The 25,985-nt window shown below is 44.7% G+C and overlaps 1 protein-coding gene across 7 annotated transcripts in view; it reads right to left on the bottom strand.

Moving 5' to 3' along the window:
• Positions 1 to 8,557: 8,557 nt before the first annotated feature.
• Positions 8,558 to 25,985, bottom strand: part of IQSEC2 (IQ motif and Sec7 domain ArfGEF 2) — a 1,791,459-nt gene continuing 1,774,031 nt past the window's right edge. For 6 of the 7 annotated variants that reach the window (XM_069645245.1, XM_069645244.1, XM_069645243.1 and 3 more), the window contains one exon: positions 8,558 to 11,488. In XM_069645245.1, the coding sequence (XP_069501346.1) occupies positions 10,400 to 11,488 (1,089 nt within the window). In that variant the 3' untranslated portion in view covers positions 8,558 to 10,399. The remainder of the gene's footprint in view (positions 11,489 to 25,985) is intronic. The other variant, XM_069645249.1, reaches the window with a different exon arrangement.

The raw sequence follows: 25,985 nt of genomic DNA, 5'->3' as shown, positions 1-25,985 counted from the left end.
GTTTCCAACAGGAAATGTCTTCTTCACCATTTCCTTCAATTTCACACCACATAAGGGCAAATCCCCACTCTAGTCAATGAGCCAACTTCAAAACCATGCTCGAAATGAGCAGAAAAGACTTGAGATTGGTTTCGAGGTATTAGTTAATGTCTGACGTCCAGCTGAATTGGTGTACAAATTCCTAGTGTACCTGATGATAGATTAGCTAATAAAAAAGCCCCATCCCCACCAACCAGGTTCAAACAATGCTTCAATATCTATACTGCCTACACTAAATTCCATACCCCAGTAGGAACGGAATTATCCACAGAACAGCTGTAATGGGAGTGAAAAAAACATCCAAGAAGTCCACCTTCAGTGTTGAGGGTAGTGCAGAAGTCAATCACTGAGGACTGTCCTTTGTTGCCGATTCCAGAAACCCAAGTCTAGGTTTTACGAATGATGATAGAATAGATAGCACAACTATGGAACACCAGGAGGTAGGTCCCTCCTGATCCCTTTGTACTAATGATTACCTTTAAAAATATTATCATATGATGATGATACAACCCATGTTTTCCACCTGGAAATTGGCCTGGAGGAATCAACCAATGATAGACAAGAGAAGAAGGGGTAACAGAGGGTGTTAAGCCCTCTCCTACTGGCCCTCTCCTAATCTCAGGAATTGTGGGCAAGAACATTGTTTGGAAGGACCCTTACATTTAAAATGTGGCATCGATTTTGTCTAAGTTTCCTTTTCCTTAATGTGACAGGGCCATGAGGCTGATGTGCTTCGGTTCCACGGCTCCGAGGTAAGCTTTTTGCAGTGAGCACATGCTTTAGGATCATGCTCTTCTGTGCACACACATCGAATAAGCCATCTGGCGATTAGGGTTTGTTAAAGCAGTGAAGATCAGGAGGGGCTATTCTAGAAAGTGGAGTGTGCCATTGCCTACTACTACTTTCCATTGAGACTGAGGCAAAGATAAAAAGCAAACATCATGAAAAAAGAAATAGCACATATAAAAACATCAGGGGATTAAAGAATGTAATCCAAATGGCAGGTTCCATTGACAAACACTTGAAATCACAAATATATATTCAAAACTATGGGATGTACAATGCGAGAGGAGCCAAATTGACAACAGAAAATGAGACAAAATAGTAGCTGTGGGAAGTATATGCTGAAGGTGCAAGGGCAGTGAGTATGTGACCTTCCAGAAACGTGAGCTCAAAGACTTGAAACAGCGGCACATGCAGAATGTTCCTTTCGTTCGCACATATGTTGGGGGTTGTGGGCAAGTGATGATAGTCGTACTGCCGACTTAGCATTTGTGGATATACGTGCTGTTGCCACGCTATGCCTGCAGAAATGTGCAACACTATCTATCCCAAATCTGGTGTTAGCTGCTCTTTCAGGACAAAGAACTTTAAGGCCTCCAAAATAGACTTCCAAGATTCTGTGCACAATCATTCCTAAATCCTAGCTGACTTGACGCTAAATGCAACACAACTTCATTTTGAACCGACTTCTGAAAAAAAGATCAAAACCCATGACGCAAACAAGATCAGCTTTGTCATTTGCTGGAATGTCTTCAGGGAGCACTCCTCATCAGAGTTTTAAACCGTGGATCACTGAAGAAACCCTTACACTGAGCGGTCAGGGTAATAAAAATGCAATCTGGAACATAATGTAAAGCTGACCCATGCTAGCTAAAGGCTGTGGGGAGGAACGAACGTCAGAACAGATATGCACTTGAAAATGATGAGTCTGGGGCCATCCTGAAATTTAATTTGGGACACAAGGTCTTGCGTTGAAGCACAATATTTCCTCGGACGGGAGGCTTGTGAGAGTGATAAGATGTCAAGGCTAATTACAGAAGAGCAAAATGATCCCTTGCAAACAACACTGTTCTGCATTGGCTATCTCTTGGGGGTATTTAAAGTAATGCTGTTCTGAGCACGTGTAAATAGCCTGCAGAACATTGTACATTCTACACATCCACATATCCATGTCTTTGACTACACAAAGACAGGCAGAGTTTTATATCAAGTTTCAAAGTAACTTCGCCCTCTGAAGACAAACGGAAAGGTATGCTTCAGAAGCAAATTCTGTGCCTGGCAGAGTACTTGGTTTGGGAGCATGGCTGGGTTTCAGTGTATTCACTGCTTGGAGTACCTGACTGAGGGGTACAGATGCATGTACAACTGCTAAGTGTGCAGCAAGTTGCTAAATTATCAAGCTTTTCCTAAACTCTCCCTTCCTTCAGCACTAAGCTGAAAGAGTTCAGAAGCAGCCTTTCAACTCGTATTACTAGATGATGGTTATGGATAGAGGGGACAATGATGAATATGTTCCATTGGCGAAGAGACCTCAAATGATTTCTCGAAAGCCTTCTCACAACCTAAACAATGAGACCACTTTCAGCTTTAGTCCCAGGACACCTTAGAAAAGGCTCCTGATGAGACTATTCTTCCATCTCGCTATCCTCTATGCATGCCATCAGTACACACTGCAAACAAGAGATCAATACATTAAATAAAAGGCGTTCATAAACTATATTCTCCAACACGGTAAACTTCTGTCATAGACCGAGGGTCACTTGAAGTAGCATGCATTGTCAGTTGAAGAAAATTTTGGATGCTCAAAAGTCACATGCATATTGCGGACCTTGAGGGCGGCTTAACGTTGTCCTCACTTATCTCATACTATGTAGACCAACTAATCTCCTGATAAATTGAACATCCAATGGTGAAAAACAGTGGGTGCTCCAAGAGTCATCTTGAATTGGATAGAGTTCCGAGGAAGGAAGCAGCTGTAACCCACTCTCCCTGTGGTCAATAATATCTTCCACACGTTTTTACGTGCCTGGATGCTATCGACGGAAATGGCTTGAAACTGAGTTGCATTTAAACAGGGGTGTTGGTAGGTCTCAAAAAGATCCGGGGTGAAGCTAATGTCGGTACTGTTGGGACTCAGGTTGTAGCCCCTGAGCTTCTATCCGGGGCTGTAACCAAAAGACCCAGGGTTACAGCCCCCTAACCGCCTGGGTTCTGAAGCCTTGCACTTACTTTGTTTTGTGTGACATCGAAATGGTGGTCTGATGCATCTGTGAGAGGAACGATGACCTCAACGCCTGGTGTCACCACTTACTCTCCATTAAGAGCTAGTGAATCCACATGGTTACACAACAATCTCAGCAAATTTATGATGACTGCCTTTGCACCTGCTGTTAGTCCACCAGATTATTTCTTTGAAGTTGCCAGCAACAAGGTAATCAATTTATCAAAGTCTTTCCACAAGCAGTTGCATGCTAACAGAATGGCAGTGGAACAGCCTGCCTGAGGAGCTCCTTTTTATTGGCAGTTAAAGTTGCAGAAGCAGGGTGTGTCTCTGTTCAAAGCTTCTGAGAAACAACTGGATTATGCATGTGTAGTAGAGGTTGCAGAGATAGTCCATGTATTGTTTTTTTGGAGATAACATGTGCAGAAAGAAGTGTTTGCAAAAAGTCTGTGGCCACTGTATCAAGTCTGGCTGATGGCATGAAATGGCCTCCAGCTATGAATATGCTCCAGAAGCCCTTGCATCATTAATTAGGCGAAGGAAGAAGCTGATTTTTCTCCATCAATCTTCAATTCTTACTTGAGTATGCACGTGAACAATTGGATCTGTGGCAGAGTCCGTTTTAGCAGAGGATGAACCTGGGTCCCTGTCTAGCGTCTAAGATGAGACTAGTGGGAAAGGAGTTAGTGGCTTTCCTTCATGGTTGAACCTCTAAGTCTGCAAATGCTTAGGAGCCAGTGTTGCAGGCAGCTGCAACTACGGTCCTGAAGCCATGAAGGGATTTGTGACAAGAATCAGACTTGAGGAAGTAAAAATGCATAGAGACCACTTTAAAACAAGATAGGCGAAACTGGGCTCAGCATATTTGTTTCAAAAGTAGAGGATGGTAACGTCACCCAAAGTCTGTGTACAATGACAACGTGGTATTCAAGTTTGCATGTCAGAAAAAAGGCACAGACGTAGAAGAAACAGCTATTCATTGTACCGTAGACCGACCTAGTTTGGGGGAGAAATACATCCGCCTAGAACTAGGCAGTGGTGAAATATGAGGCAAGACCATTCAGGGTTCCAACACATAGTAGTCGATAGATGATGTACTGGTAGCCTAAATAGCAACGTAGAGGGGAGCAGTGTGAAGCCGATGAGATTCAAGTTGTGCCATGCTCACGAGCAACATCCCAAAGGTTTAGTTCTCCACAGTGTGACTTGGTGAACTTTAAAGAGGGCCTACTAGAGTCCTGAGCCACACCACATTAATGCTGCCCAATGAGGCCTTACTATGTCTAGGGTTGCTTATGGAATTCTTCAAACGGTATTTGACATAGTAGTGCAGTCTGGGCTGCCCCGTTTTGTATGGAACCAAGCCAAATTTGCTTATGTTTTTTCACCTCCTTCAGTAATGACACAGCAGTGTGAAAAACAATGGTTTGAGAGCTCCTTACATCCAGCACTCTTCCCATAACCTTCGAAAGAGTACGCCAAACGAACCAGCCTCATTTCACATGGCTTGAAAAAGCCCATAAAACAGTGAGAAGTCAGTAATGTGGCCAACCAGCAGGTTCATGTTTGGTAGCAGGAGCATCCGAATAGCTGGCAGGGGCTGCAAGGAAGGTTGAAGCAGCAGCCCCCCGAGTGCTTGGCCAGAGAAATGTTATTCAAAGACCCATCTGGCACTGATAGCTCCTTTTTGAGTGCTTCTTGGTACTGAGGATGGCCCCTGAGTAAACTGCTCTTTCCTCAAACCATAATTCGCAGATTAAAGCTACTGGTCTTTCTTCAAATCATAGTTCGCAGATTAAGGCTTGCAGAGCAGGTACTCATTGTAAAATAAGGCACCTTGAACACAATCCCAGGGACAGATTTCAAAATTCGTTCATGGCATAGCCCTGTGTACCTCAAGTGAGCCACCAATATACACTGCCGAGGCTATTTCTTGAACCCAAGTTCAATGCAAGATTAATTTCTGTATACCTTAGAGTTGGCCTTCGTGTAAGGTAGGGATGTCAACTCAGGACTAGAACCAGTAAAAGGCCATATAAGCTTCTAGGGGTCACCCCCTGCCAGGGTCGGACTGGGGCATAAATGAAAAAGTGGCCCACAGTTGCAAATGGCAATTAAAATCCTTTTTTGACAGACTGTTTGAGTAGTACCCAAGGAGGAGGTTTCTGATCAAATGTGATGCAAATTGTGCATTTTAAAGAACATTTATTCAGTGACACTGGTCAAAAACTCTAGCCACACAGTGAAGTAACTTTTCAAAATGGGCCATATGGGCCAAAAAAGTGGCACACTTTGACCAAAAAAACGTGCCCACAAAACATTTTGCGTTTTTGGTTTGTGCATTGCCCTATTGCCCTATGGGCCAGTCCGAGCCTGCCACCTGCACATTGGGCATTGGAGAAAAGGCGCCACTGAGGGAGAGTCCTTTGCTTTTCACTGTGTATGAAAAGGCGTGCTTCCCTGTCATTTCCTCAAATTTAGTCTTTATTTAATAACTTAAAGGGCCATAGTTACTACAGTGAGAAACCTTCACATACTTTTACGTCCTAGTTCTTTCCCTCCCATGTATGGGAAGCTTTCTCAAGCATGACGCACAATATGTAGGCGCAGCATAACGACCACAAACTGATCTTGCCAACATAGTGCTTGGAGATCATCTGTGCAGTAGCCTAGGTGGTTGTTTTAAAGCCAAATGGCATTAATGGCAGCATGCCTCTATTAATACAATAGCATCAACGTTATGGGTGTGTGTCCATGAAGGAGGAGTGTGAGTCCCTGAAGGTGGAGCAGTATGGTGTCCAATGTGACTCAAGGATTTAGACACATTACAATCCTACTTGTGATGAACTCAACCTGCACAGGTGATAAGTAGACTTTTTAAATATGTCCAAGTATAAAGAGAGGGTTCTAGTCACATCCAGATTATAGAGGGCGCCATCGACCACCCACAACTATATGCAAAGAAATCTGGGAGACACGTGTTTTAGAGACTTTTTTCCCTTTTATAAACATGGCATTTGGATTTTCAGTTGAAAGTGCCTGTAACGCAGCGATTCTTCCAGCTGACATGATTTCCATTCAAATTAAATATATCAAGGACTCTAGTTTCACATCCAATTGACCCTGGGTTTAAAAAGCTTATAAACCAAAGTCTAAACACCATGTTTAAGTTCCATGCCAGACGAAGTTCGCTGAATGGGAAAACCAAAAATCCATCGCTCTGTAATGTTTTCATAGCATCCACTTGCTGCAAAGCAGGCCTGGCCGGAATCCACCTGTATGTATGAATGAGCAAAGAACACACAAACAATATAATACAATTAGCAGGACACTGGACGTTTACCTTGTCCTTGTGAGCTGGATTAATTTTCTCCTAGATGTATGGAATCCTAGTTGCTTGTATAACGGGCAGAGTCTCCTCTGAGATGTTGCAGTGTCAATATTGATCAAATTCTCTGGCATCAGAAAATGAAGTTCAGAGATTAAGGGGAGGGTTGCTGAATTTGACAACCTACTCCGAGACAACAGATCTTCCATGAGGGTAACAGGACAGTTGGTCACCTCTGCTAAGGTTACACGTTCTGAATAACGGATCCGGTTAAGCCAAAAAGGAATTGCTACAATGATTGTACAACTGAAGCTCCTGAAGAACGTAGATGATTACTTCTTATAGGAATATGATAGTGAAGGAGTGCAGGAATACCCTCCATTGAATACGTGTGTACTGTAAGGACTGGCCTATCCTAATTCCCAATGTATGGTTGTTACACTGAAAATTCCCCCAAATAAATACAGGAAGGGAAAACTCCATTTTAGGAAGATTGACTCTCATGTTTCCAAATGAAAATATCACTTGAAATGAGCTGAACTTTGTTTTTTTGGCCCGTATGCATCCACAATTGTGGTAGGTAAAGGTGCCTTAACGATTAGAAGATTCATTTTTTCATGTGCCCAGTACTGGATGTAGAGCCAGCAGGTCTTTTGGTTGCCCTCTTTATTGATGTAGACCATAGCAATGATCTTGTCAGCATATCTCTGGATCCAACTACCCACCTTTCATAATTGGGGAGGGGGGGAGACTTTCAACATCAGGACGAAAGCCTTCAGATCCACATATACCCTATTAGTGGGGCCTCGTCCATATTCAAAGGGATCTGATCGCATAGACATCTTCGGTTCCAAAGTGTGAAACAAAACTCTGTGATCAGGGTTGTGGCCCGCTAAATGAAAGCCTCTTGAAGAAATGTTGATATTGGATGTTTTAGAGACCAAATGTCCCTCTCATGATCCCAGTGGACATCCTGGTGCTAATGTGTGGCTCTTATATACAAACGTCATCAGAGAGCAGAAAGCAATTCACCCCAAAAGGCTCTGAAGCACCAGTCCCAATTCTGAAAATGAATACTTTGTCATTGATGATGTAAAAAAAAAAGGGATCGGCAATGGGAGACCCTTTACCCCATGAATGTATTAAGAATGGCTAAGATGAACTGATTTATCTGTGCTAGAACCAGCAATTATTGGGTCACAATTGCAAAAAGACCCCGGTCTGAGGGCCTCTAAAAGGTTTCTGTGCTGGACCCAGCAATTATTTGGTCACAACTGCTGAAAGACCCCAGTCAGAGGGCCACCACAATGTTTGAAAACATGTGACGTGTCAAAGTAAGGGGTGATGTGTAATCCTCTCCTGAAGTCACCAGCCACTGCTAACAAGACATGGGTGAAAACTCTGCGGTCTAAGACGAGGCCAAAATGAAGAACCATATATTGATTGTGGATCCTTGTGCTACAATCAGGATATTTGTAAAGCTACAGAATAGTCGGCCGAGGGCAGGGTTTCAGCATCTAAGGAGCTCAGCTGTTACCTTATACCTCCATTGTGCTTGGATGTGAAAATTGCTGAAGTGGAGTTACCAAACCTGCGAAGTATTCAACCCCTCTGAAGTGACTGTAAAGTGTACATTCTAAGGACCATCACTGGCAGAGGTTGAATCAGCAAATGGCAGAGGAGGATTGTGCCTGTATTTATTTATTTTAGGAACTTTAGGTTTTAACCTGGTTTTAGTTTTTGGTTGTGCTTTGGTCTTGACCCAATTTATGCCAGACAGGTGAGACATCGGCACACTCCTCTGTGAAGTCTTTGTGACTTACCTAAATTCAGGACCTCTGCTCAGAAGAACAGGGCACACACATTATTAACAGAAATGTAATCAAGCAACAAGATTCTGAGCTCTCAGGAAGGAACAATGGTGACATTTGTATACCAAATCTTAGATACCCAAACATGGAACATATATGGAGTGCATGACTACAGAATAACATATAAATGACATGAGATCCTACATGTATGGATGCAAAGGTCAGAGCCCAAATAATCCCAATACAAATCTTAATCAAAAGCAACTTTTCAAAACATTTCTTTCAAAGTATAGTATATTTCCACTCAGGTAGGCATAGAAAAAGGGAGTGACGAGAAGGAGGGTGGGTGTGGTGCAACAGATGTAGATAGATCCATCAGACTCAAACTTTTATTTTCTGAAAACGTTGTGCTCCTTCTCCAATATTAACCAAGCCCATCAAACATTCCACAATTAAGACTAAAGAGGCCGGGATGGAAGAGTAAGACAATGCACAGTTGAAACACTGCTCTGTCCAAACTCAATTAAGGATTATATAACAAATATCAAGGTTTGAGGAGAAGCAAAGAGGAAGCGGTCAGGAAAGAAAGGACATTTGTTTGGAAACATTGGGCATAAACAGTGGGGATAAGTGGGACATTAGAAGGATAGAAATAGGATGGTCAAGAGTGAGATCATAATGTGGAGAGACAGGGCCTTTAGGTTGAAACCGACAAAGAATTAGATGTTAGGGTCCTTCTGTGCAATATCTCAGGTCAATATTCTCCACTAGTCAAAGTAAAATATGTTTGGCAAGGTTTCCAAGGCAATGCCCTCAAATGGTCTCGGAGTAAAATGATGATTACAGGTTCTCTCTGAGTAAGGATCTATGCCTTGTTCCCTAGGGCACCATCATATGAACAATCTGACATGGAAACATCTGACACATGGTTTACCAGGATAAAAATATTCCCCGAATCCCGGGCTATACACTTTCACATATGGCTTGCTAGGACAATATTCCACATAGGAACGTGTGGGGCAATAGGTCCTGAACGTCTGTCCTATTTAGAGTCTTTGAGGACAATATGCAATGTAGAGTGTGAAAGGAAAGTCTACCATGTGTCCAGGGGCAGTATCCTACACAAGCTTTTCTGGAGTATTGTCTCCTAAGGCAACGTCATAGGTGGTGTTCTATAAAGTGTCTTTGGGGGGAGGAGGGAATATAACATTCTAGGTCTCCTGGGGCACAATGCTATGCAAATACTTTGAGGCAGTTTCTTATGGGAGAAAGAACCACAGGCACCTAAAATACCATGGGCTGTATCATTAAATTGGCTACTTTTGCAACAAAGGATTAACTGCAATCATGTGAACTCTAAGTATAGCTGACATTCCCTGCCCTGGCATCAGAAGGCTTATATGGAGTGGCAAATGCAAAACTCCTCCTGTTGTCATACTTCAAACTCCAAGAAATATTGAACATAGACATGGTACAAGACACAGGGTGTAAAACAGAATGTTCATAGCAGCAGGGAGAACAACAACTGACCCACCCTCCGGGGGTGAGAACTTGGTGGACCCTGTGCTTCAGGGGCCCCACAAGAGCAGGCTATGTGGTCCCTAACACAGTTCCATCCATTGCGTCACTCTTCCTTTCAAACACAGACTCCAAACAGCCATTGCCCTGCACACGTCTTCCTTGATCCGCTCCCACTGGACATGTGTTTTACTGGCCATCTGCGACTGACTGCAGCTCTGTACAGAGTGTTCGCTTGCATCCCTTGGCAGCAGAGGATTGAGGTTTCCTTTGCTTCACAAAAAAGCAAAGACATAAAACATCCATTCAGAAAATAAGCCAGCCCTGGACCTGAGCCGAGCACCCATGGGGTCTATCTCCACACTTGTAAAGAACTGCCCAAGACTTCCTGTGAATAGTCCAGTACTGGTGGATAACCAGCAACTCCATGGATAGGAAGCACAGAGCAATCACTGGAAAGCAGCAGGACAGGATGGAAGGGGGAAACAAGCCTTGTACGCTGTGGCCTGGGAACGGAGTGACAGGGCACTCAGCTCGTGCTTCGAAGTAAATTAGAAGGCAGTTCCCAACCTCCTGTCAGGCGAGTGATATGAGGGATGCCAATGCCTCCTGCTGTGTGACTCTGCTCCTGGGAGTGCAGAGTGCTTCAGCAAGCCTGCCATCCACTTTCTTTCATATGTACTATTGCCCCCATGTTGTTCAGACAACAGTGCTGATCCTGTTCACCGGCTTGGACTTTGAAGGCTGCCCGGGCATGGTTTGCTGGCCCGGGTGATGTGTCATATGCTGAGGAATAGGCGACGTTGGGCCTAGCGGGGAGTGTGGAGAGAGAGGAGTGTGCGGAGTGTGGGGAGTGTGAGGAGTGAGTGGAGTGTGTGGAGTGTGAGGAGTGTGAGGTGTGTGCGGTGTATGTGGAGTGTGAGGGGTATGTGGCGTATGAGGAGATGGAGGGGGTAGGGGTGGGTAGGATGGGTGGGGTGGAATAGGGGACTGAGGAGAGAGCGGGGATTGAGGGTGTTGTGAAGGATGCTGCATAGGGTGCTGATGCATGGGGTACTGACCGACTTGCTGGCGCTGGCTGTGCTGCATGGCATGTTGGGAATGTGCCATCATTTGTGGGTGGTGGGTAAACACAAAGTGTTTGGGTGGCTGCTTCTGCATAGAAAGCTGGGGACCCTGATGAAGGTGCTGTGGGTAAGTGTGGGTCAGAGGATGCTGAGGAACAGGGCTGTAGAGTAATGGTGGCGACATTGGCTGACTCCCAGGGTGCCGCCCGTGCACCACATACTGAGGATGTGGTGAGTTAGGTAGGGTCATCTGTGGAGGTCTCTTCTGTCGCTGCAGCGTGAAATGCTGGGGGCCTGGCTGCACATGGTAGCGTTGCTGAGGCGGCGGTGGTGGTGGCTGTTGAGGTGGCGGTGGCTGTGGCATCGGAGGTGGCATCTGCTGGTGGTACGGAGGTGGTGCCTGAGCCATGACCGGCTGGTTGTGGCAGTACTGGGCATGGAGCGCCTGGATTTTAGAATGATTGTCAGCCATAGCCATCGAGGCATGAACATTGTGTGTGGTGATGTGGGGGTTGTGCATGCTGCTGTGGGCATTGTGCATTGAGCTGGGAAGGTTCTGAAACGGACCCTTGCCACGCTTGCTCCCAAAGAGAGATCCAAGAAAAGAGGACGAGGAGTTGGAAGGAGGCCTCTGCACTTTAAATTCCTCGACTGGTGGAGGTGGAAGCGTTGGTGGAGGTGGCATCCTCTGGTGCGGGTGTGGGCTGCTAATAATAGAACCCTGCAAAGAGGAGGGTGACAAGAGAGAGAGAAATACATTACTACTTTAGCTACAAGGTGATGACAGATAAGAAACACCATGCCCCGGCAAACCGCCCATTCCCCACAAACTCGACACAAAAACTATACATTGTCTCCAGCATTATCCTTCCACTTTTGATATTATTACTCCCTGGTACTTGATTGATACTTAATTTTACACAAGGCGCAAACCATTCATAATAAAAGGAAATCCACTTTGGATAGCTCCTGAATGCTGGCTGAGGGAGTGGAATGTGGGGCTTCAACATCTTTTCTAGACTGCTACTTAATTCTCACTGAGGAGGGCGGATGTGAGTGGAGAACACCCTAATATCATTTTTGGCATTGTCTGAGGGAGGGTGTTGAGTCCTTGGAGAACCCCTCCTAGATTATTCCTCGATGCTGGTGGAGGACATCTTCCCACAGGTTGCCCATAGATGCTAACTGACAAAGAGAGCATCCCTCCATAAATCACTCATGAATGCTTACCAAGAAAAAGTAAATGTGAATCACTCATAGCTCCTTCTTGGTGCCGGGACACTACCATTTTTCATGGGTTGCTCCTAGACGATGCCTGAGGAAGGAGCATAGGCATTTGGGTACCTTTCCATAGACTATTTGTAGATACTGCATGAGGAAGGGGAATGTAAACTGAACACATTTCTAATGAACATTTCTAAAGGGAACAAGGACTTGAAGAAACGTATATGGATAACTCTTGGACACTGTCATGCCTTGTTCTTAATCCTGTGGATAGGGTCTCTTCACACCCTTGACCTGCCCGGAGGATGTGACCTGTTTAAGGGTCACCAGGAAGGGTTTAGTGAGGAGATACGCATGTCCAGTGATGACCTGAGCAGTCACAGTGTCCGACTCTTTATTAATGAAGAGGATGTGTTATTGCATGCAGGCTGGGTATACCCACTTTTCATTTAAATCTGCCTCTTCGTTAGGCATGACATACACTCAACTAGCTGAAGAAGGCAGATGATGAATTTAGAGCACCTCTAATACACCATGTCGTTTAGGCATGGGGCTTGGAATGTGGATACATCTCCAAGTATAAATCCTAGATATTTACTGAAAAGACGCAAAGATCTGCATAGCCTTCCACGGTTGCATCTGACTCTTGTCGGAGGAAGTAGGTTGTGGACCTTAGGACCATTACACGGATTGTTTATAGGACTTGACTTAGGAAGGAGGACAGTGACTTGGAGACCCATCCAAGGATCCCAACCTGACCATGCTAAGCGAGGAGTATGAGGACTTGGAGAACCTTGCATAGACATTGTCCGTAGACAATGGCTGATCAAGGGTGGTGGTGACTTGCAGAACCCCCCACAGACAACTGGGAACATAGCTAGGGAAGGAGGCTCATACCCATTTGAAAGTCTGAAACAAATCCGAACATTGCAAGTCTGGGACCCGCATCATATGAGAAACTAAAACAAAACAAAACCAAATATTGCGAGTCTGGGACCCGCACCCAAAAGAAGACTGTCCACATTGGGACTGTTGCTTGACAGGAGAGTAAACCAAGCATGTTGAATGTTGCGAGTCTCGATCCTTATATTTGCAGATGTGTATTATGGTACTCAATTATGCTATGTACCTGCCTCCGCTTGAATTGATGTTTTGTTTAAATGTGAAGTCTTCAACTGCTGTATTTCTAAAAAATATTTTTCACCCTTATCATGAGACGTATGCTCTGTAACATTTGTTTAATTGTATGAACTGGTATGTATCTTTTCCAATGTCTCACATACAGTATTGAAAAAGATGAGAAAAATATTAAATAAACTCCATGTTGTAGCCAATGTAAGAAGGCTAGCTTGAAGTTTGCAATTGTTACAGACTACTTGATTTATTGTAACAACGTTAAAATGTGCAGAATTGAATAAGCTTAGAACTGGCATGCCAGATACCACTCACATATGAGCACACACCTGTAAGGGTGCAGAGGTAAGGCTCAGACACAATGGTGGCATGTTTTTGGGCATTCACTTTTATTTATTCATACAAAAGGTGGAAAAATGCTTCTCTAGCCCTAAAGCTAAGAGGGGCTTTCCTACATCAAAGAAAACTAGTGAAATTGTCAGGAAGTCCAAAACTAAAAAGTCTGTCACTGTTGTGTCTCAAACCTATCTTTGTCCCTAACACTAACAATCTAAAGTAACAGTGCAAGGATGATCTCTTCTCAAAGCAAGTGTTCTTTGTGTTTTCAACCAACAGAACATTTCACAGTCTCTCTGGTAATAAAAAGTAATGCAAAAGAATGTTCCAAAAATGCAAGTTAACAAAACTTGGGTTGTGCTCCTTTCCCCCTAGACTTCTTATCTTATGCTCATTCCTTTGGGACCCCTGAGCCCCCTTTTGCCTTAGATAAAACGCCATTGGACAATTCCGAAGGTATTGCATTTTGTGTTTGTGTTTCTTTATCTTAGCATCTTGGCGTAGTTTGCTATCAAGTGTAGGATTCCCTTTTGTCACTTCAAGGGTTCTTTACCCTCTTGCTCTCAACTTTTCATGTGGGTGCGAGTCCCAGACTCGCAATACTTTACACGGTTTGGTTTACTTTTCTGCCAAGCAAGTGCTTCCTTGTTGAATGTCTCTCTTTCTCTCACAGGTTTCCAGACCCTCCTTTCCTCATGTGGGTACAGATCCCAGACTTGCAATACTTTACACGGCTTGGTTAACTCTCCTGCCAAACCAGTGTTTCCTCGTTGAATGTCTCTCTTTCAATCACAGGGTCCCTGCTTCGCTGTATCGCCTTGGTTCACTCTTTTGCCAAGTATACAACTTGTTCAGGATCCCAGAACCTCTGCTTCCAACTTTGTATTCCTCCCATTGCTTCCCTGCACCTCCCGACACCCTGCATACCTGTTTCCTTCCATCCTACAGGTTACCACAGTTCCCGGGCTGCTGCGTCCCTCTGCATAGCTCTGTGTCATGCCTGCATCATCTGGCTCATTCACAATCCCTATGCGCTCCCGCTTACCAGCGTCTTCGGCTTTCAGAACGGCTAGACCGTTCTATACACAATGGAAGCTATCTGGGAGGTGCCGTTAAGGTCGGGCTACGATCGTATTTGCGTGTCATTTCACTTCCATTTCACTTCACGTCATCACGTTGGTCAGGTGTACGTCAGCTGACACCATTTAGCTGATCAGATCCAAAGCACTGGTGCTTCTGATCGCGTTACTTGGCGTAATTGAGTCTGGAGCTCACCTCTGCTGTTATCGAGCAGACGCTCTTTCCTTGCCTTTTTCCTACGCACGGGGTGATTATTCTGCATTCTTTCGCAACACCCTGCCATTCCGCTCTGTTTTCTATACGGAGCCTCTGCCGTGTCTCATACGCGGCACCATACAAACACTCCGCTCCAATTCCCTGTGGAGCATCCAGTCTCTGCCGTGTATCCTACATGGCCCCAAACAACACTCTGCTCCAATTCCCTGCGGAGCATCCTGTCATCCAGCCACAGGCGTGTCTTCCACACGACACCTTACATCATGCTGCTTCCTCGACGTGTCCCACACAGCACTTTGCAACTCCCAGCCAAGTTCTACACGGGACTTACAGCAACGTGCCCACGTGGCATTTCCATCTGCTCTAACCTTATAAGGAATCTTCAGATAAAGGACTACATTCCTGGATCAAGTTCTTCACCTACACCTCCTGTTTGTCTCCTACATAGTGCACTGAACTTTGGACGCTTTCCTGGGTGCACCAACCCGGCTCTAGTGCGTCGCTCGTTCCGTACGGGTTAGTTTCCTCACTTACCCTTCCTTTTCGTTGCTTCCCTGGACTTCTTCGAACTTCCTTGGACTTCCAAATGGCTTAATTAAGGTTAGTGCTTATTAGATAGGTTGTTACTGTCCTTCTCATTCGTCTACTATCCTGATACATATTTTTCTCTGTCTACAGCTTGGTGTAACTTGGTCCACTCACGCCCTTCCCTCTAATTACTCTCTCTGACTTGAATCATTACCAGTCAAGAGTGGCATTAATTAGAAGGTTTTCACTGACTGCACTACGTTCTGCTTCTCCCATCATACGGTTAGAAGGAGATGCCAAGTGTATCCTTTTCCAGCTACCAGTCTGTATCCTTTCCAAAGAATCCAAGGCATTGTATTCTGTATCCTGTGTATTTCAGATCTGAAAACCTGTGTCTTAACACTCTGGTAGCATTCAGGCTTCGAGCAAGGTCTGCAGTGATTCGGCAGTGCTCAGACACTTCTCGGCTGCACCTTCCGTCTTTCGGCACTTCGTCGGATCCGGGGACACCTGGAGGACTTGCTCGGCAGCAACCCGAGTAATCCCTTGGTGGCAGACCGTGGTCTGGTTCTCCCTTTCCTCCCAGTGCGGCTTCCCTTGTGGCTTGTGTCTGCTGCTTTCCTACCCAGCTCCCATTGTCCCTCCTCAGAGGAACTCTCTGTCTTGTCTCACTCCCAGCTGAGCTGCTTTGAAAGTCCAGCGTGGGATAGTTGTACTTCTTTGGACCAATCCGTTGTGGTGAGAAGCTAGACCGCTCACTCTGTTCCTCCAGAGTGAACCTCGGAATCTTGGTAATTTCCTCACAGTACCAGTTACCAAACTATATGTATAACCCTATGTAATTTCTGGTCCCTCAGTCTTGTAAAGTATGTTGTTCTGACTGACTTCACAGCAAAATATATTAACTCCATCTGGAGAGGGGGGAGAAGGTTTGAAGAAGAGGTTGAGTGTATGGCCGCGGGTTCATAGAGTGTTCTCTGATGATGGTTGTTCCCAATACCATAGAGGGATTACTTCCCCATGTGATCCTCCCTCGGTGCACCACCCAAGGGGGACTATTGTACTCTGGACGTCCCGTCCTGCCCCCATGAGAAAGGTCTCTCCCTAGGGGAGAAGGGACCACATCCTCAGATTCATTACACACCCCATCCCGCCCGAATCAGTTAGATCCTCATTTATATCATGTTACCACTTTTGCTTGATTTCTGATTTGTCATGCAATTCCACTGAAGAGAATGTTCTATGAGGCTAAGTAAAATATCCTCTACAACCTGCCAGGTATGACATACAATGCATGAAGGTGGACTACACAGGTTCCTCGGTAAGTATCACCTCCCTCTCCTAAAAATTACCCTTAGCTTCTGGTAGGCAAGAAACTGGCTAAATGGCAATCTCTCCGCTTCCATTTGCCCATCAAACACTCAGAATAACCTTTTTCATTTATTTTAATCAAGGTTTATTTATTCCGCAGAGTCATACAGAGAGTATGTTTTCAACTGATACATTTCTTTCCTCTTTTTCTTCTTTCTCATTTCTCCTTCCCTTTCCCCCTTTAGTAAGAGTCCGGATTTCTGAGTATCCTGGGTCTAAAATAGTGTGGTTCTTTGTCCTTTACCATTTCCCGAAATGGTTCCCAGATTGCCAAAAACTTGAGATATCTACCAGCTTGTAATGCGCAAATCTTTTCCATTGTCAAAACCCCCCCATATTTAAATCCACCACCACGCTATATTTTGACCTGGTTCAGTTTTCCACCCTTGGGCTAGGGTCAGTCTTGCAGCCGCGAGTAGGTGTGTAATTAGTGTGGCCTTGTGCCCCTTTGCCGCATATCGATTTTTGGCTATCACCCCCAATAGGACGACTTTCGGATCTTCCGGAGCGCAGTTCCCGTCATCTCTTTGATATGCCCCAGAACTTCCTTCCAAAATATCTGCGCCTTTGGGCAAGTCCACCACATATGGAAGAAGTCCTATCTCGCCACATTTTCTCCAGCAGAGCGGTGAATATCTAGTATTCCTTTTATGCAGTCTGGAGGGAGGCATGTACCAGCGGTAGCATATCTTATATGCCGATTGTTTGATCGCTGTACATCTAGAGCTTTTGTGAGCTCTCTCCCAGATCCCTACCCATTCTTCCACTGGGATAGTGGCCCCTATGTCTTTTTCCCAACTCATCTTGTACTACAGTATGTCTTCTGGGAGGGCCCTATCCAGTAATTTATAGAGCCTCGAAATTCCCTTTCTTGTTCCACCCTCCTGTATGGATAACCTGAGGCTTGTTAGGGGTCTCTTGGCCGCCTTTCTGACTATTGGGTGAGTGATCCGATGTCTTATTTGGGTATATCTGTATCTCTGGCTCTCTCCCACATGAAAGTTCTGTTTGCACTCTTCACAAGAGAGTGGTTTCCCGTCTTGATACATGTCCGAGAGAACCAGAGACCCAGGCGCTGCCCAACCCTCCCAAAACTTAGATTGACGACCCGGGGTGAACTCCGGATTATAAGGTATTGGGGAATGTGGGCTCAGGCCTCGGGGAATTGACCTTCTTCTCAGCTCGTCGTCCCAGCTATTGAGCGCCACTTTGGTAGCTTCTAATAATTTGCTGCTTACTTGTCGATATTGCTGTGGAAGGGTGCGCAAGATTTTTAGTGGGATCCTAGAAGCCTCCTGTTCTATCTGTGTCCAACCGAGGTGTGGATTGTGAGCCCCCCAGTGTAACAGGGGTGCTATGTGTGCAGCCCGAATGTATCTCTGTATGTCCGGCAATCCTAGACCACCCAGTAGCGGGGGCTGCGTCATGAGCTTTCGTTGTTCCCTGGGCTTCTTACCTTTCCACACAAAGGTAGAAATTACTATTTGCAAGGCTTTTGAGGTCTGTGGCGGGATTGTTATTGGAAGGGATATAACAGTTTATAGCATGCGGGGCAGGAGGGTCATTTTCACTGCCGTTATTCGGGCAAACCATGACAATTCCTGCTTGTCCCAGCACCGGAGGTCATCCTCCAATTGCTTCCACAACGGTTTTATATTTACTTCATATAGTTCTTTAATTTTCCAGGTTAGTCGGACCCCTAAGTAGTCCAGGGAATCTTTTTCCCAGGATAATGGGAATAACCTCTCTACCTCTGCCATCTCTTCCTGGGCTTCGGTTATATTCAGTGCTTTGGATTTCTCATAGTTTATATGAAACCCAGATACCCCCGCAAATTCCCGTAGCTTTTGCAATTCCTTTGGCAAAGTATCCCTAGTATTGGACATGAATAGTATAAGGTTGTCTGCATATAACACAATTTTATGTATTATGTCGCCACTTCTAACCCCACCAATATCGCCATCCTGTCTGATTTGTGCTGCGAATGGTTCCATCGCCATGGCAAATATTAGTGGGGACAGGAGGCAGCCCTGCCGGGTGCCTCTTTCTATCTTAATCTTCCCAGATGTTTGCCCATTGACCAAGAGGTTCATCGAGGGGATCTGAAAATTTGCCATTACCATAGCAATAAATTGAAGCCCACATCCGAACCTCTCCAATACTAGTCTCAGATATCTCCAGTCTAAGCTGTCAAACGCTCTCCTGGCATCTAGTGCTGCCAGTGAGAAGCGCTGGTCCATTCGTGTGCCTAGTGCAACGATATTGACAGCGCGACGTACGTTATCTTGGGTGTTTCTGCCTGTTATAAATCCGGTTTGGTCCAGATATATGATTCGTGGGAGGCTCCGGTCTTGTTGCTACAATTTTAGCATAGAGCTTTGCATCTGAGTTCAGTAATGCTATGGGACGATAGTTAGAACATTCTAAGAGGTCCGGGGTGACTGTGCCCTTTACCCTGATTAGGTTAAACAGTTTCACAAGTGGGGCCAAGAGCTGTGCACGAAACGTTTTGTAAAATCCTCCTCCAAGACCATCTGGGCCTGGGGTTTTATTTGATGGCAGGGACGAAATCGCATCGCTGATTTCCTGTGCCGTTATCTCCGACTCCAGCATTTGATTTTCTTCTGCAGTAACTTGGGGAAGGACTGTCTCGGCTAGGTACCTTTCCTGGGCTTGAGTACTAAGTTCCTCTTGCTTTAATAGGCTAGTGTGACAATTTGTCATTATCTGCAATTTTCCCTTTTCCCCCGAACACAGTTCTCCCTATTCCCCCCTCAGTTGAGTTATATAAATACGGGTCCTTTGTTTTTGTAGCGTGGCGACTAAGAATTTATTTGCTTTTCCCCCATGAACATAGTAAGACTGTCTAGTACGTAAGAGGGACTGGGCCACTATATCCGCTGTATGGACCTCCAACTGTGTTTGAATTTTTTTAAGGGCTCAAAGCGATTTTTGTGTCTGTTTATTTTTGTGGTGGGTTTCCGCCTCCCTCAGTTCATCTTCTAACCTTTGTGTTATTATTCTCCGTTCTCTCTTGTATAGTGCTGCCTGAGATATAAATTCCCCCCTTATGACCGCCTTTCCCGCATCTCATACCATTCCAAAGTCTGTCTCCTCCCTGTCATTTTCCCGAACATAATCGAGGATCGACTCCTCTATATGGGCTCCAAGGGCTATGTCTCTCAGAATGAGCTCATTTAAGGTCCAGCACTTTTCCTTCTGAATTTTTCCCACCCCCATATCCATGTGAATTATTACTGGCGCATGGTCTGTCAGATACTGTACTTCTATTTCGACTTTCGGTACTTGTGGGATCAAAGTGGCTGATACTAGGATCATATCGATCCTAGAGTATCCCCGGTGAACTGCTGAGAAGTGCGTGTATTCCCTGTCCCTTTCGTGGAAGAACCTCCAGGTCTCAATCACATCTAGTTCCCAGAAAAGTTTGCCTAACGCCTGCCTATTGCTCCCATCTGCCAATGAGGGTGGTAAAGTTTTATCTAGTAAGGTGTCCATCACACAGTTGAAATTCCCTCCAATTATCGTTTGCCCTTCACACCAGCCACCAAATTTTCCTAGGACCCCTGGATGTATTTATCCTGATTGTCAATAGGCAGATATAATGCTATGATTGTATACTTCCGTTCCTTAATCTGCCCCTTAAGAGCTATAAACCTGCCTTCCGGGTCTGTAAGCATGTGGTCTTTCCGGAACCCCAGTTCCCTGTTCAGTAAGATTGCCACTCCCTTTGTTTTCTTTCCCGCTGAGGCAAAATATTGTTGTGGGAATAGTCTGTGGGACAATCTTTTTTGGTCAACCGGGAGGAGATGTGTTTCCTGTAGGATCGCCACTGATACTCTAAGCTGTTCCAATATCCCCAGGATAGCTCTACGCTTTCCTGGCAAGTTTAATCCCTGCACATTGAGGGATAGTATTACCATTTCATTAATTGGTCATGACTTGTTGGATTTGTCGCTCCTGCATATTCTTCTTATCCCCTAGGTTTTCGCTTTTGGACTTTAGATCACCAGTTTTCCCAGTCGTGTTTCGGATTTGGAGCCAAAATGAGTTTTTATGCCCTCTAACATACCCCACTCTCCACAGATCCCCCCTTGTCCCCTCTCCCCCCTCCCCTGCTCTTTCCCCTTCCCCACTCTCCCCCACCCCCCTGTTTGGCAAGAGTCCCTCCAGCCTGACTCCGATTCTTGATCAGGTTCGCAGGCTTTCCTCCATCCAAACATTCTCCTTGGCCTGGACCTTGGTTCGTCCAGCATTGAGATACAGAATTGCCTCTCCGTCATTCTCCATCCTCGCTTGTGTGAATATTTTACGCAGCTTTACTCTTGTCCATCTTCGCGCCATTCCAAGAGATATAATTCAGCTATCGTTGGTTCCATCAGCTCCTGTAAATCAACCCCCGTGGGGCCTTCTCGCCGGCTTCTGCAACGACCATTGCCATTGATTATTTGGGACTTTTCGGGGGGACTGTCGTGTGGCCATTTCCAGCTGCTCCGTAGTCTCTTCAATATTCAATATTGACATTCCCTCTTCGCACGTGGTGATTCTGTGGGATTTTCCTCCACACTCAAATACCAGGCCAAAGGGATATGCCCATTGATATCTTGTGTGCCTGGCCGTCAGTTCTTTAGTCACTGGTCTCATCAGCCTTCTCTTATGTAGGGTCGAGAGGGCCAGGTCTTGGTAGAGTTGTGCCCGCCCGCCATTAATTGTGAGTTCTGTTTGTGATCTGTCACTTTTCAGAATTTCTTCCTTCTGAGCAAAGGAGGTGCAGGCAACCAGTACATCTCTAGGCCTCTGTCCTGGTTCATTTCTACGCGGGCCAATTCGATGAATCTCTTCCGGAGGGGTATCCTTCATGAGACTGCTGAAGCATTGTTTCCACCCTGACGACTTCTTCAAACTCTTGCTACTCGGGAAGCACAAAGTAATTTCACCTATCCTGTCCACTCATGCCCAAATCCAACAAACTTTACTGCTCACACCATAAACCCCCAAACAAGGGATTGTGGGTGGTGGTAATGTTTTGTTGGGCATTCATGCTCCCACTGTATCCCCTCTCAAGTTCAAACATAACACTCCTTCTCTCAGGATTTGCTACATTACTTATAAGGTAGTTGTTCTGGATCAGCCACCCTATCTGGTAGATAGGCTGTGCATTGCTGCAGGTTTGAGGAAGAGTGCTGATATTGTGTGCTTGGACATTCCATATTTTAAGCATGCTCGCTATTCGGCTCAGGCTTTTTCTTCAGCTGACAAGGCCCCACTGCCTCGAGCACCAAGCCTGGACTTTCCTCCGCCCCATCTATTTGCCTTTTCCCCTCTACTTGAATTCAGGAAGGCTCTTAAAATATAAATATTTTAAATTGCTTATTTTAATTGATCTTCATGTGTTCACTGTTGATCAAGTGTCCCTAATGTGTTTTAATATCATGTTTTTTGCATGCTTTTCATTTTGTATCTATTCTACTTTTGCAGTGCTTTGTTGCCCTTTGGCCCAGGGCTGCACGCTATACATTTTAAAAATAAAATACATACATAGATCAATCCTTTGATGCTATCTTTATCCTACACTATGGGACCTCCTAGCTTATGTACTGTTGTAATAATCCTTGTTAGTCTTCCCTTTTCAACAACCTTCAACTGTCATGCCTTATCCCCTCCTCCATGTAGATAGTCACATTTTCCCAGGGCCTCAAGGGCCTAACTATCCCAAAACCAGAGAATGAGTGCCTATCAACCTCCTACATGTTAACCTTCCTAGCTAACTCTTGGGTTCACTTTAGATTCTAATTTGAACTTTCAAACTCATATTTCTAGTTGAACAAAATCTTGTTTTTTTCAATTGTCCCTGCTGCGGGCTAACATTTTGTATTCCTCCCTCAGACTTCCCCACTGCTCTACAGGCTTTAGTTCCTTCTAATGACCTTCCACCTGATCCATTAGTGCTCTTTTGAGCACCTCCATCTTACCTACCCCTGAGCAATCAAAATGTTCAGCATTTCCCATACCACCATAAGAGATGGTCCCTTTTTACTATTCTGAGCTACAATCTGCCTCATTGTCATTCACCCGTATCACTAGCCAGATCGCTGCTTCCACAAGCTTTCCTGAGCTGAATCTCCCACTATGAGTAGTACGCTTTCACAAATAACTGTCAACTGGAATTACCCAGGGAGTGGTCTGACAACACACTACCCCTGAACTATATTTTAGACAAGTAAGTGGCTGCTAAATCGTTTACCGAAATGATGGCAATCCCTGCATATATGTTATGCACATGAGAATAAAAAGAATACAGCAGAGGATGGTGTAAATGCCATAAATGAACAAGACCCTAATCCAACATCACAGAGCTGAGCCATTGAGCACCTAGTGATGGAAGACCCTGTCCTGGATGGGAACCCATGCCATTTTGGATTCAAAGTAAATGTAAAATCACCTCCTCTGTCAATATTGGAGGGAACCCTGCATACCACTGCAACAGCTCTCGAACCACTGCAAAAAGACTGGATTTATTAGGCCTGCAAGTATTCATCAGACATACTTCCTTACCATTCAACTGACCATAAATGTAAGCATGTTGCAGCGCCTTATCAACTTGTGTGGTTATTATATCCATGTGAATCCCATCCGCCATCCAAATCAATAATCCCCTCGCATTTCTAGTAAAGTGTGAAGCAAACACCCAGCCTCTCCAGGCTTTCTGGAGCCTACCACTCGTCTCAGGAAACATATGTTGCTTTGCAACATAGCTAATTGTAAATGCCTACACTGAAGAAAGGAGAACATCTTTTGCTGCTTGTGCATCCCACTCAAGTCTCTCACATTCCACGTGAGCCTAAGTAGTTCCACCGTCCCTGTATTATCTGTTCGATCCACCATTTAGCCCTTTTTAGAATGCCCTCTGCATCCCACCTAGTCACAAATTAACATACCCATTGCATTGCTTTTTGTAGCCCATCCTATTATTGCACCCTCCCTGGCAGGCCTACCTCAATTATCTATCTAAAAAAATGTTGATATTGCGCCGCTTGCCTGAATGCCTCAGGGCGCTCACAGGACTTAAAGACATAAACCAAAGCAAATGTGTGTGAATTGACACACGAAGAGAAAGAGGGAGGGGAAGCCTCATGAAAAGCCTATGGTCATGTGATTATCTTAATCAGATTTCTTATCAAAAAGAAATGTTTTAGTCATTTTCTGAAGTGTGATGTAGATATACTGCCTCTAATGTCTGGTGAAAGCAAGTTCCATAGAAAAGGAGCCTAGGCATTAAAACTGCTTCCACCAATCTTTTTTAACATTACGTGTGGTTGATCTAAAGTTACCCTGTTTTTAGAACGCAAAGTCTGTCGATCAGGGGTTCTTTTAACTCTAGAGGAATAATTGCACGGTGTTTCACCCACCAAACATTTAAACACCAGGACAGAACCCTTAAAGCAAATGCACTGTTCAACTGGAAGCCAATGCCGTTTCCTGCGAGATTGCTGATCTCAGGTTTCAGAATCAAGTGTACAAGCAGCACGTACTGCTCCGTTCTGTGACACCTGGAGCTTCTTGATATCACTTTGTGATGTACCCATCAAGAGACTATTACAATAGTCCAGTTTTGTATTTAATATGGCTGGTGCAATCGAAGCTCTGTTAGCTTCGGTAGATAAGGATGACTCTGTCACAACAAGTGGACATAATACAACATGAAGATTTGAGATAAGAAACATGTTTTTTAAAGGAGAAATGAGAATAAAAAAAGACTCCAAGTGTCTTGACTGAGTCAGATACTGGGATAATATTCCCATTTATTGCAAGACATTTGTATTGTGTGGCTAGATTTTTCAATCTGTGTGGTGTTCCCAAAATAAGTAACTCAGTCTTTGAGTCATTTAAGGCCAAGGAATTCCTGGCCATCCACTTCTGTATTGCTTTGAAAACTTTGTCAACGCATTCTACATCATCCTTGTAGACCCCAGCAAGCTTAATTACTGTCTGGGTATCATCTGTAGAGGAGTAATCCACGCCTCCTTAATGTTATCAGGGACATGAGCCTCAACGATTAATGCACCTCGTAACCCACGGGACCAATATAGGCACAAAATCTTTAAATAGTATAGCCGGGAAGATATCGCATTTACAAGATGTGGGTTTCATTTTTTGGATGATTTCTAAGACCGCAATTTCTGAAACTTCATGAAAAGAAAAAAGACTGGTGCCCTGAGTAGATTCTTTCAGAGATGGTGTAGGCGTATCATTTACATACTGAGACATCTCAACCTGGTTCTGGAAACGTACCTGGTGTTGTAGAGTCTTCTGACTGAAGACATCAAAGATATGCTGACACCAATCATCATCCATAGCAAAAGGGGGCTTAGCGGTCAACCCTTTTAATTCCTGAAGGACTGAAAAGAGTTATTTTGGCTTAGATGAAGCCCTTTCATTCCTAGCATTGAAATTATGCCTTTTAGCTTCAAATGTTGCAGCCTTAAAAAGTCTAGTGGCCTGTTTATAAGCCGAGACTGAGTCATCTGATGGATGACTTCTCCAATATCATTGTACTTTCCGTTTCACCCCTCTAGCTAGTAAGACCTCTGGGGTGAACCATTAGTTTTGTACGGCCAGTTTGTTATGTTTAACTGGACGGAGAGAGTCTAAGAAATCGAAGGCTTGATTTGTAGCTGACCTGAAGGAATACATAAGCTCATCTAGAGATAGGTTTTCTGCCAATGATGGTAATAGTGGAACCACTACTGATTTAAAAACCTCAAAGGTGACTTTCTTGTGATTACGAGTTAGACCTAATGGTCTTATTAATTTAGGAGTATTACGAGAGAGAAGGGGAACATCAAAACGAACTAGATGATCTGACCAAATGGATCCCTCACCTGAGTTTAATGTCAACGACTGGTTCTTTGATAGCATCCAGTCTAGAGTATTGTCACTGCTTTGTGTTGAGGTATTGACATGCTGATCAAAACCCACACTTAAAGAGTTTGTAGGAGGGACGTGGCTTCAGTGTCCTGTGGGTTATTAGCCACTGATTAAAATCGCAAAGAATGATAAATGCTGTTGTATTTTTAGACTTGCCTCCTATACATGCCAAAAGTTGCTCCTCAAATAGAGGCATAACCCTAGTAGGCCAATGCAACATCAGAACACTATGTGAGTGGACTGAGTCAGTATTTATTTTTAACAACATAGCTTCTCATGAATCAAGGTCAGGGGGGTGGAGATCTAAAAATTCAGACTTTGTTTAAAAATCGTGGCAACTCCACCCCCTCTACCGCTCTCGCGATCAGCAAGAAGGAACATAT

Source organism: Ambystoma mexicanum, chromosome 2p, assembly GCF_040938575.1.
Source record: "Ambystoma mexicanum isolate Mex_15411 chromosome 2p, UKY_AmexF1_1, whole genome shotgun sequence".
NCBI lineage: Eukaryota > Metazoa > Chordata > Amphibia > Caudata > Ambystomatidae > Ambystoma > Ambystoma mexicanum.
This window is presented reverse-complemented; position numbering and strand designations above follow the sequence as displayed.